The 13,074-nt window shown below is 46.7% G+C and overlaps 1 protein-coding gene across 3 annotated transcripts in view; it reads right to left on the bottom strand.

Annotated features, from left to right (window-relative positions):
* Plekha2 (pleckstrin homology domain containing A2) overlaps nt 1-13,074 on the bottom strand; it is a 66,594-nt gene that overhangs the window by 30,262 nt on the left and 23,258 nt on the right. For all 3 annotated transcript variants that reach the window (XM_085844062.1, XM_021170743.3, XM_021170742.3), the window contains exon 3: nt 3,084-3,140. In XM_085844062.1, coding sequence (XP_085700188.1) covers nt 3,084-3,140 — 57 coding nt within the window. The remainder of the gene's footprint in view (nt 1-3,083; nt 3,141-13,074) is intronic.

Below are 13,074 nucleotides of genomic sequence, written 5' to 3'. Positions count from 1 at the left end.
TCTCTTCTCTTCTTTCCTTTTTTATTTGAAATTTTCTTTATTTACATTTCAAATGTTACCCCTTTCCTAGTTTCCTCTCTAAAAATCTCCTATCCCCTCTCCCCTCCCCCTGCTCACCAATCCACCCACTCCCACTTCCTTAACCTGGCATTCCCCTATACTGAAACCCAAGGGCCTCTCCTCCCATTGATGACCGACTAGGCCATCCTCTGCTACATATACAGCTAGGGCCATGAGTCCCACCACCATGTGTTTTCTTTGGTTGGTGGTTTAGTCCCAAGGACCTCTGGGGGTACTGGTTAGTTCATATTGTTGTTCCTCCTATGGGGCTGCAGACCCCTTCAGCTCCTTGGGTTCTTTCTCTATCACCTTCATTGGGGACCCTGTGCTCTGTCCAACTGCGGCCCTCAAATACAGTTCCTCATGCCACCCAACCATAGAATTATTTTCTTGCTATTTCCTAATTGTAATTTTGCTACAGTTATGAACCATAGCATAAATCTCTGTGTTTGCCTATGGTCTTAGGTGACCCCAGTGAAAGGGTCGTTCAACACCTCAAGGGGTCCCGACCCACAGGTTGAGAATCGCTGTTTTGGAGTCTCTCTCTCTCTCTCTCTCTCTCTCTCTCTCTCTCTCTCTCTCTCCCCCTCCACACCCAGCCCACAACACACAAATAGTTAATAGCCAGTATTTTTGGAGGACCTGTTATCTATCAGAAGCCCTCAAAAAATAGATCCAGTAGGGCTGGGGGCTGGCTGTGTGAAGACCTCTGGGATGGGACTGAAGGACAATGAAAAGATAACACCATGGGCCACGTTCAGTTATTTTCCAGTTTGCCCAACCAGACTGCTTCTGTTGTCATTATGTCCTGGAGACAGATACTTCCATCTTTGGGTCGTCCCTCTGGAGGACAGCACCCCACACACACACACCTCTCCCCACCCCTTACCCCCCCTCCACCCGTCCACCCCACCCCTAACATGCCAGCCCCAGAGATCAGGGACAGAACAAGCCAATCTGTCTCACACTGTGCAAACACTTGACCCTGGGAGTAACCTAAGGATGACAAAAAAAAAAAAAGAGAGAGAGAGAGAGACAGACAGACAGACAGAAGAGGGCCTGGTTTGTTCTGGCAGTGGGTCAGCTGGAGGTAAGGTACTCATCGATCGGTGACCTAACCCAGTGGCCATTTATGGGTTTTTCAAAGACCCGTGCGGGCTCACCTGTCTCAGGAAGGGCTGGCTGAAAGTCAGGTCACCCTTTCTAAAAGAGGCAGAGGATACTGAAAGCCTCCTCTGGGCTGCATTTATAAACCATGATTCAGCAGGAGATTATATTCACTGCCCCCTCCCCCCCCCCCAAAAAAAATGCTTCCCCAACCCATCACACAGGAGACGGTTTCAGTTTTCATCTTCAACAGGGTTTTCTGCTCTCCTCCCTTCCCCACCCCCTTGCCTCCCCCTCTCCCCTGCCCTCCCCCCAATTCTCCTTCTGGAGAAATGACCTAATGAGCTCTCAGCAGACGAGAAGAAAGGGCCCCTTGGGGGGGTTGGGGGGGGCAGGAGCTGGGCTGGGCTGGGCTGCCCTGGCCTGGGGAGGCCCCCACATTTCTTATCAAAGGGCATGCACAAATTGCCTGCAGCTGTGCGCTTTAACCAGCAGCGTCCTTCCCCTGAGGCCATTATCTCCCCTCTAATCAGCTCAACCACTGCCCAGCATCTTCTCTCCCTCGGCGCTGAGGTCCAGCTGCAGCTGGCAGGCATGGGATAAGCCTGCCCGTCCAGCCGAAGATGGCCACTCCTCTCAGCACCTCTCTTGACCCCCATCGTCAGTAGGAGCACTTCTCAGATCTTAAATCTGTTACCAGATGGGAGCCACTTAGCTCAACCCCTAGCCTCTAGGTCCTCAAAGTCCCTTGGGTGGGAGGAGCCAGGGAAGAAAGCAGCAGCCCTCATGAGGACAGGCATGGGGGACAGGACTTCTGTGGCTTTGGATCTGGCTGGGTGCCACCTGGCTTCCCTCCTGCTTTCTGAAGAGGAACTAAATCCCCTGGCCTTTTTTTTTCTTTATTTTTATTTTTATTTTTTTTTAAATCAGGGCTGTATCATGGGTCAGCAGCAGCAGAGGCTGCCTGGGGAGGGGCTGCTAAAAGCAGCCGAATTCAGCAGTATTTTGTGAGCATTGTTGACTGGCCCTACTCCCCGGGGACTCAGAGAAGACTAAGAGCTGCTCTTGCCCCTACATGAATGCTAGGTGAGGGCACAGACTGCCAGGGACCTGCCATGCTCCCCAGGAGGTACCCAGATGTTGGGTGTGGTCCTGGCCATATCTTAGGGCCTTGGGGGGGGGGGTGTTTTCAGCCCTCCATCCTCAAACCTTCTGTCTGGAGAACTGGTAAAATCCCAGGGGACCTGAGGCATTTCCGAGCTGCTGCTCATAACTGTACACTTCGAGAGAATCCTTTACTGGATCAGGGTCATTGTCCCTGTGTCCTTTTGTTCCAATCACAAAAAAAAAAAAAAAAAAAAAAAAAAGAAAAAGAAAAAGAAAAAAAAAAAAAGAGGTCACATCCTACATGGTACTTTATTTCAGATGTGACATGCTTCCCAAAGGCCAGTGGTCAACAGCTGGAACTCTTAGGAGGTGGGGCTACGTGGGAAGTCCTTAAGTGATTAGTGATACCCTTAGAAGAGATTATAGTATCCAGTCCCTCTATAATTTGCCTCCTAGCCATGAGGCAAGAAGCTGCCCACCACTGTTTCGGACATAATGTGCTGCCCCAAAATCACGACTAAGATCTCAGACACAGTGACCCAAAGTAACCCTTTTCTCTTTCAAGAGTATCTCAAATGTGCCCACAGGTCTGGAGCGATGACTATCCGGTGGGTCCAAAGAGTAAGAGGCTGTGGGCCACCCTCTCCACTGCTAACCACCACCACCACCACCACCAGACAGCAGCAGCCTGAGAAACAGAGACACGGAGGGTCAGGGCTGTGACTGCTCCCAAAGGCTCACACCTCCAGGATGTAGAGCTTCCTCCTGCTCCAAGAGCATGGCTTCCCGGCCTGCCAAACCAACATTACCTTCGAGATGTAGGTCAGCTGCAGAGACCCGACAGCTCCTGCCCCAACTGCCAGGTTCTGAAAGACAAAGATGTTTTCTTAAGATGTGCACTGTGTGAGGCTCCCAACCAGCTGTAAGAGATAGGGTCAGTGTTCCGGTCTAACCTGTGCCATTGTAGTCTCGGGCAAGTCACCCTGCTCACCTACAGGACACCAGTGATAAATCTGGGGGAACATAGTACCACTAACACTACCCCTCACCTTCTTCCGATGAGTTAAGTTACTCTAGGACAGGGGTTGGACGGGTATGCACCACCACCTAACTGACCCCCAGGGTCCCCTGCTGTGATCTGAGATGCCCTTATTTAAACCAAAATGCTTAAGATTTCAGGGTTTTGTTTTTTCTTTTCCTTTTCTGCTAGTGAGAGTTCCTTTTCCTGGGTGATGTGATGGCAGATGCATGTCACTACAACCAAGCACTTAAACATTTTACATTAAAAAAATGAGAAGTCCTGAGGACTGGACCCAAGTCTAAACACAGAATTCCATTTGTGCTTCATGTACCCATGATACAGATTGCCGGAGGACGGACGGTAACTTTAGACAATGATTTTCGGTCCCTCCTGTTCTGACTGTAACACAACTCAAGGGGCTAGGCATAGAATTTTCTTTCTTTCTTTCTTTCTTTCTTTCTTTCTTTCTTTCTTTCTTTCTTTCTTTCTTTCTTTCTTCCTTCCTTCCTTCCTTCCTTCCTTCCTTCCTTCCTCCCTTCCTTCCTTCCTTCCTTCCTTTCTTTTTCCATTTTTTTACTAGATATTTTCTTTATTTGCATTTCAAATGTTATCCCCTTTGCTGGTTTCCCCTCCGAAAACCCCCTATGCCCTCCTCCCTCCTCCTGCTCACCAACCCACCCACTCCCGCTTCCCTGCCCTGGCATTCCCCTATACTAGGGAATCGAGCCTTCACAGGACCAAGGACCTTTCCTCCCATTAATGTCTGACAAGGCCATCCTCTGCTTCATATGCGGTTGGAGCCAGGCATAGAATTTTCTACTTGTTATCACATCCACATTCGGAAAATTGCAGATTTGACATCATCTCAGACTTTCAGATTTTTTTAAAAAACTATTCCTTTTATTTATTTTTAATTAGATATTTTCTTCATTTACATTTCAAATGTTATCCCCTTTCCTAGTTTATTTTATGTATATGAATACACTGTACCTGTCTTCAGACACACCAGAAGAGGGCATCAGATCCCATTACAGAAAGTTGTGAGCCACCCTATGGTTGCTGAGAATTGAACTCAGGACCTTTGGAAGAGCAGTCAGTGATCTTAACCACTGAGCCATCTCTCCAGCCCTGGGAATCTATTGAGAACCTGCACCTATAGCCCGTGAGTCCATTGAGAACCCATACCCATAGGCTAGGAGTTCACTGAGAACCCATTCTCATAGCCTGGGAGTCCATTGAGAACCCATACCCATAGCCTGGGAGTCCACTGAGAACCTGCTTCCACAACCTGAGCCTGCAGCTCCAAAACTCACACCATGATCCTCCAGGAGAAAAGTGGAAGCCCCCACTATACGGGGCCATCTCTAAGCAATGAAAAGAACAAAATCTTGGATAAGAAAAGTTAGTAAATTTACCTAAGGATTAACAGAGAAGTGGTCTACCATTCTAGAAGACTCCCTTAAGAAATGTCTTAGCTGGAGAGATGGCCCAGGGGTTAAGAGCTGCTCTTAGAGAGGACCCAATTTGACTCCTAGTGCCTACATGGTGGCCCACAACTGTCTGTAACTCCAGTTCCAGGGGCTCTGATGCCCTTCTATAATTTCACAGGCACCAGAAGCACACAGTACACAAATACATGCAGGTACATGCAGGCAAAATACCATATACCTAAAATAATTTTTTTTATTAAAAGAAATTTTTAAAAAATAAATGTCTTAGATTTGGGGAGAACACTCTAGCCTGTTACCCAAACTTAACTTATATCTCCAAAGTAAATTCAGTTTGTCCAGCTTCCTGTTTATAAGGAAACAGGGCTAACACAACCATTTAAAAAGAGCTCTGAATCTCAGCAACAGACCTAAAAAAAGACTCCATTGCCATAATTTATACATAAAATATGAAGCTGGGAAAGCACCTTTGAGAGGCTGAGAGTGTAGTTCAGTGGTAGAACATTTTCTGAGCATGCAATGGGACCCTCACTATCACCCCAAGTTCCGCAAAAATAAATGAATAAGAGCTACCTACCCTTGAGTGTGCAGATTGGCATTATTTATGCACTGCCTAAATTTTATCATGACTTCTAAAAACTCATTGAAGGAAATCCCTATTGTGTTAAGAAAGATCAGTTCTGTCATTCCCCAAAGCAAAAGCCACACGGAGCCACCACTCTCTGAGAGTAAGGAGCGAGAGCCTGAGGGGCCATGAACGACTCTGGACAGATGCAACTCAGCTGGGGAACAGAGACAAGCCTTTGTCTCCGTAGTGTTTCTGTGGCCTGGAGATGCCGGATCATGTGGAGCTAAAGGCTTCCAGGTCTTCTAGGAGCAGTCCACCATTGCAAAAGCCTGAGAGACTGCGATTTCACTGTAGTATTAACACTACTGACTGCAGTCAAGACTATCGCAAGATTTTCCCTGTCCAATTACATTAATATAGAGGAGGTCTGTGATTAGACAGGGAAAAGGGAGAAGGAGCAAGAGCTTGAGAGCGTGGCCTGCCCTCTCCCCCCAAAGTTGGTGTGTTTATTTTTTAATATTTCCCGCATCACAAGACCTTTCCTATAAAATGCAGCCGATAAACCGTGCCAGATGGTGGCCGGGAGAATTCCATGAAAATAGGGTGAGCATAGTGCAGAACAGCCACTGGCCCCTCAAGCGAGCTAATTACAAGATGCAAACCCCAGGGTCCAGGGCTGCTCTTAAATAACTACTCTCCCTCACCCCAAACCACATCTCCGAAGCCTCTGGAGCCCCATCTTGAATTATGAGTGAAGTGGAGTGGGGGAGCAACTTGGACTCTAAACCACAAGTAATGACAGGGGTAGATCAGATTTCAAGGACATCAGCGCTCTGCTGTAGCCGTGAAAGCCTCCTCCCACTCACAGTGACAGTGCTGCCTGCCGAGATACCCTGGGCATGAGGGTGGGGAAATCTCATGTCTACTCCGCCCTTTCTGCTCTGAGGCACAGATAAGTGCTCTCTCCATCCCAGGAGGCCAGGAAAACATGGCGAATGTCTGAGAAGCTGTTTGCCCTCCACCTCCTACCCATCCAAGGGAGGAAGGGCATAACACTGGGAGAAACATCCCTAAGAATCCCAAGGCTTCATCCAAAGTTAGACTCGGTATCTGCTCCAATTATTGGATCTACAAGGTTAATGGCAACACCTCCCTACGGTTGGCAAGAACTCATTGATTGTCACAGTGGCACGCAGACAGTCCCAGGCAGACGTTTCCTCATCAGACAAGGTTGCACAAAAATGCCTGAGCAGCCAGGTGCCAGCGCAAGGAACCCAGGAATCAGCACCCAGAGAACATCAAATGCCAAGGGTGGAGGGAGGAGCCACAGCGTTGTGTCCAGTGATGAAGGGATAAACTCAGGACTCTGTGAGGCCTTCGCTGACTCCAGCCAGCTACAAGCTCCTGTCTCTCACCTCACAGACAGATCCTGGATGTTGGAACAGACTCAAACACTTGGAAAAGTTCTGGCTCAAGCTTCACCCTCAAAATATGGAGTCTAAATCAAATGGGATGGATTAGAAGACAAACATTTCAAAACACTCCCAGTGATCCCTAAATGGACCTAAGTTTAAGAACAACTGAGAAATGGGACAGGATCTAGCCCCTGGATGCTGTGTTGCTGTATATTTCCCTAAGAATCAAGTCTATTCTTACTACACTCACTATAAGCTTACTGAGGACATGACTAGGAATATCAAGATGAAGGCATCTCATAACGCTAGTTAGGGGTTTAGAGCTGTGAAGAGATCCCATGACCAAAGCAACTCTTATAAAGGACAACATTGAATTGGAACTGGCTTACAGGTTCATTCAGTCCTTTATCATCATAGTGGGAAGCACGGCAGCGTCCAGGTAGACATGATTCTGGAGGAAAAGCTGACAGTTCTACATCTTGATCCAAAGGCAGCAGAATAGACTGTCTTTCACAGGCAGCCAAGAGGAGAGTAGATTCTACACTGGGTGGAGCCCGAAAGCCCTCAAAGCCCACCTACAAAGTGATGCCTCCAGCAAGGCCACACCTCCTCCAACAAGGCCACACCTCCAGCAAGGCCACACCTCCTAATAGGGCTACTTCTTATCTTCCTATGGTCAAGCATTCAAACATATAAATAAATCAATGGGGGCCAAACCTATTCAAGCCACCACAGCAGGTGTCTAATAGTCCCAGAACTCAAGAGGCAAGGCCAAGGCAGGATGCCTTCATAGCTCTGAGCAGATATGGCCCCCACATAGGAAGGATAGTAAACTATACCTTATTGACTACTTATTTGGGTGCTAGGGATTGAAGCTAGTTCCTTCATGAGTGCCCAGCACAGAATTTAATATTGAGGTATACAGCCACTCTCACACTTTTGAATGAGGGACTTACACTTCTAGAAGGCAGTGAATATTAATCACTGAGGGAAGATTTTTTTTTTAATTGACACATAGTCATCTTACATCGTGGGGTACAGTATGACAATCCAATCCGATGCAGTCCTTAGAGAGGAAACAGGAGCACAGAAGCAGCAATGCTCACGGTAGAGGCTGGGGAGAGGGTTGGGTGGGGAAGGAAATCCCAGCACAACAGCAGGAGCTGGCAACCCTTCGTGAGGTCCATACGTAAAAGTGGCCTCTACGTTTCTTAGACAAGTGAATTTTCTGGAACAGGACAGTTATCTGTGCACTAACAGGGGACTTTAAAAAGACCCGACCAACACCTAGCATTTTACTCAAGGTCTCTTCAGCCAGCCAGGATCTCAAAAGACTGGGAAATATTTGGTTTATTCTCTCCCGTGACCAAGAAAGAACTGAGCTGCCCACAAAGCCGGTGTCTCCACCTTAAGTCCTTCTGCAGAAACAGCAGCTCTCCATGCTGAAGTAGAGAACTTCACTCCATTTCCCACTTCCTAGCAAGAGTAGCAGAGAGCATAGAAATGGCCAGAAGATCCAACGGAAGATTAATGGATCGGCAGGATGTTGACCCTATCAGCAACACTGACAGCTCTTCGGCTACCATGATCCCCTGGGTGGTTTCTACAGGAAGCCCAGGGAGAACAGAGCTTGTCATCCCGGCAACAACCTAGTACTTTGGGAGAGCACAGCATGGGAAACAAGGCAGAGACAGGTTAAGACTGAGAGAAGTACCATACATGCTTCACAGTGCCACCTTACCTCCACAGTCCCATTTCTCAGATACAGAAGCCAAAGATCCAGCAGGCAAGGCAACTGGCCCAAGGTTATCCAGATGGCAAATCAGGCCAGTTTTCAAATCCAGCCCTTCCAGATTGCCAGATGGTTTGTGGTACTTTCCTTCATGCCAGGCCACACACACACACACACAAACACACACACACACACCCTGAGACAATTATCTACGAGTTGATTATCAATGAAAGGTAAATACAAGAATAGAAACAAAGTTACACTAAGTAGGGCCTTAGAGACTTGCCCAAGCTGGGCAGGGCAGGAACTAGTCCAACTGGCTGTTGGGTGCCAAGCTCCAAAAGAGCAGGGGTTGAGGGGTGGGAAGGGAGGAGGAAGGATGCCCAGCCAACAGCAAGGAGCCCAGCAGGCATCAGTAACTGCTGCTGCCTGCCAGTAGAAGAAAAGAGAATCCAGGTAGCAATCTCATGCCCAGGGCGTGAGTCCACATGGCTGCTCCTGGGCTTTCAACACCAAAACCAAGACCATCCAGGCTCACAAAGAGGCACCTGTGGCAGGATGGCAAAAGAGTAAGCTGCCCAGACCTGCGTTCCACAGCCCTCCTGGAATGAGAGAGTGGCTAAATATAAACCAGCTCTCCCAGGCACCAGCTACCCTGGGCAGTCCTTTACCTCCACCCTGTAGATTCACTTCCTGTTAAAAACTTGTTGGCCCACCTGATGCCCATAGCTGCTTTTCCCATTCTCTGGTTCCAAATATGTATTTTTTAACCATGCCCTGGTGGGCAGTCAATATCATAGGACGCAGGGTTGGCTTAACACTCCGGGGAGTCTAGTCCTGGCTGCATGTGCTAGCGCCTTCTTAGACAGGATGGGGGCTCTTCTGTGCAAGCCTGCTGGTTTCCATATCCCTTGCACCCCTCTCTCAAAACTGATCGCCAGCTTGAGCTTTATAGATGCCTAGAAATAGGTGAGTCTGAGGCTATCGGTAACCTCAATGGCCCTTAAGCTCCTTCATCCCTTTCTTTAACCCAGCTTCCTCGGAGGTTGCCTAAAACTCAATGTCATTTCCCCTTCCTCTTCTCGCCCGTACCCCTCCCATCTTCCACATCTCTTGTCAGTGGCTCCTTAACTTTTCTCCAGTCAACCAGATATGAAACGTTTTCTTATAAGCACACAAAATGTATTGTTTTTTAAAAATACAACTAGCTACACAAATTATCCCTGAGGGGAAAATGTGTGGGTTTTAAACAAAGAGAAAATAACTACAATGTATCCTGTTTAAAAGCTGAGCGCATTGACCTATTGTGACGTTCAGTCTCTTTTAACCATCATTTAAGAGTTGGCAAACTGCAGCACAGGGATGCTTGAGTTTAGAGTTTTGCCCCTACTGTCTCCTAACAGGGACAGCTCTCCCAGCTTATAACTACCTGACATACCAAAGAATTTCATTAGCACAAAGAAACTAAATGAAGTAAGTTCAGAAACACTCACCAGACATCCGGGGAAGAGCTGGCAGATAACGTGCTGCTTGCAGTTAACTAATACTTATTAAGCACCTCTTACTTTTCTGGCCCCAAAACATTACAGAAGTTTCAAGCCACCCTTGAACATACTATGTAACAATATTTCTGTATTTAACAGGAGAGAAATCTAAGTCAGGCTCACTGGAGCATACACGGTACTACGCTCACTGCCTGTGTCAGGAGCTGTACTACGCTCACTGCCTGTGTCAGGAGGTCACTGGCTCCTCACACTTGACAGGGTCTTTGTTTTTGTCTGTTTGTTTTTGAGACAGTGTTTCTCTTTAACAGTCCTGGTTATCCTGGAACTCACTCTGGAGACCAGGCTGGCCTCAAACTCAGAGATCTGCCTGCCTCTGCCTCCCGAGTGCTGGGGTTAAGCACGTGAGCCACCACTGACCCACTTAACAAGGTCTTTGTTACCACATTTCTTTCTTAAATTTGTCTACTGTAAATAGCACACCAACACCTCTATATCGCCATGGCTCCTCCTTCATAAGAGAACAATGCCCTCTGGCTCCCCAAGATCACCATCTCTTAGCTATAATCCCGTGCTTATCAATTTGAATTATATATGGAGTTGTATAATTCTACATATTGTTTGATTAACTTGAAATGTAAATGAGGCGTGAGCAGATACTTTAAACGTTTGAGGTTTTTTTGGCTAAGTTTGGTAACCTGAGTTTCATTCCTTGACCCCACATGGAGGAAAGGGAGCGTCAACTCCCACAACTGCTTTCTGGCCTCCACAGGCACACAATAACAAGGGCATTGTCATGTGCACACATACATAATATATAAATGCTTTTTAAATGCTAATGGCTTCTTTTTTTTTTTGGTTTTTTTTTTTTTTTTTTTTTTTTTTTTGGTTTTTTGAGACAGGGTTTCTCTGTGTAGCCCTGGCTGTCCTGGAACTCACTCTGTAGACCAGGCTGGCCTCGAACTCAGAAATTCGCCTGCCTCTGCCTCCCAAGTGCTGGGATTAAAGGTGTGTGCCACCATGCCCGGCTGGCTTCTAAAATACATGAATTTATGATTCATCATCCCATTGCAATTTTTTGGCTGATTAATATAACTTTCTAGCAAACTAGAGAAGAAACTCGGGATAGAGTACCTGCCTAACATGCACAAAACACTGGGTTCAAGCTCCCAGAACCACAAAAGCATATGATTTTATAAACCAAGACTATGAAGAGGCCCACCCGTGAATACTGCTATGCAAAAGCAGGTGTGACACTTTTGGTGAGTCTATGTCACTCCTACAGTCAGCCCCCAGGTCTATCCTTCTCCTTCCTCACCCAGCCAAGAGTCCTGTCCCTCCTTGATTCCCACCATTCATCATGGCACACACAGGTACAAAAGCGAAGCCTGGGCTGAGTCAGAGACCTCAAGTTCTTGGAGATTACCAGAGCCACAGGAGGTCTGCCAGAGACATGGGATGTCCACCAGGGAGACCTACAGCCAGGGAGTGGAACCAGCCCAACAGAGAGAAGTGTGTTATGATGCCCAAAGCTGAAAGGGAAGAAGTCAGCTAAGCCCTGTGATTATCAGACATAGAACTATGGGATTTGCAGTTGCCCCTGCTGGGTTTTTAAATCTTGTTTTGGTCCAGCATTTCCTATTCTCGTGTTCCTCATTTTTGGAATGGTAAAGTATACTCTGTACCAATGTATGTTAGAAGGAAGTAATTAGCTTTTTGATTTTACAGGGGGTTACAGTTATGAAATTGCCTTGAGTCTCCGAAGAGACTTTGGACTTTAAACAATCTTGAGACTGAAAGACTGGGGACTTTTGAAGCTGAACTAAAAACATTTTACTATGATGTGGCTATAAGCCCATGAGAGCCAAGGAGTGCAGTGTAGTGGTTTCAACGGGGATGACCCCATAGACCCATATATTTAAATGCTTGGTCCTGAGTCGGTAGAACTGTTTGGGAAGGATCAGGAGGTGTGGCCTTGTTGGAGGAGGTGCATTGCTGGGGGTGGGCCTTGAGGTTTCAAAACCTCACCCCAGGCCCAGTTCATGTTCATTCATTCTTATTCTCTCTCTCTCCTGCCTCTCTCTCTCCATCATAGTTGTTGGCTCGACATTTATGCTTTCAGAAATTCCTCCAGTATCATGTCTGACTGCCTGCCGCCATAATCCTGACCATAATGGTCATGAACTCTAGCCCTCTGGAACCTTGAGCTGCAATAAACTCTTGCTTCTCTAAATTGCCTTAACCATTGTGTTATAGCGATAAGTAACTAAGGCACATATATACTCAGTTATCCACCACAGAAAGTCCGTCTATCTTTCAAATAAAAAACGCATGCAAACTAAGATTAAAAAAAAAAAATTAAGACTATTAAAAAGAAAACTTTCCCAAACCAATTGGGAAAGAGTTGAAGGTTATAAGATGCCTGTCCGTGTGTGGGTTTGGTAAGTAGACACTGGAGAGAGCTGTCCTGTAGCTGCCTGCTAAGAGGCTGTAGCTGGGGGACAAGGACAGGGGGCAGAGATGTGGCCACTGTCTCCTCTTTTCTACACTAAGTTTGCACCAGGTGAAGGCATTGCCCATTTTCAATGAAGTTACTTCCTCGTTCTTGGTATTTGCCTGGGCTGGAGCCAACGATGCAGAAGCCATTAAAGTACTGATAGAGCCCAAACTTTTCCAAAGGAAGTTTCTGATGTAAAAACATCGCTCTGAACTGCTTTCACTAAGTCTTTGGGGCAACAATGCCATTATATATCATAATGTTATAAGGTACATATTTATATATCATAACGTTGTTATAAGGTACATATTAATACACTCTTCCCCTCACTCTGTAGCCTTTCCATTGAGATGAGCCCAGTATCCATCCTGCTGTGAACACTGTGTTCTTTGCCTGGCCAATGAAAAGACCTACTTTCAGTCTTTGGTTGGTTGGTTGGTTGGTTTTTAAACAAAGCAAATGTCTTTCACTGGGCTCGCACATTTGCTAGGAGAGATGCGATCTTTTAAGATATTATAATGATCCATAATTCACATGTTGGCTTGTGTAAAAGAAGTGTATTGAAATATTTTTTTTGGACAAGGAGAAAAATTACACTCTACTGAGGAATCCTGACG

This window comes from Mus caroli, unplaced genomic scaffold (assembly GCF_978045245.1).
Source record: "Mus caroli unplaced genomic scaffold, Mus_caroli_1 scaffold_10, whole genome shotgun sequence".
Lineage (NCBI taxonomy): Eukaryota > Metazoa > Chordata > Mammalia > Rodentia > Muridae > Mus > Mus caroli.
Note: the sequence above shows the minus strand (reverse complement) of the source record. Positions and strands in the feature narration are given on the sequence as shown.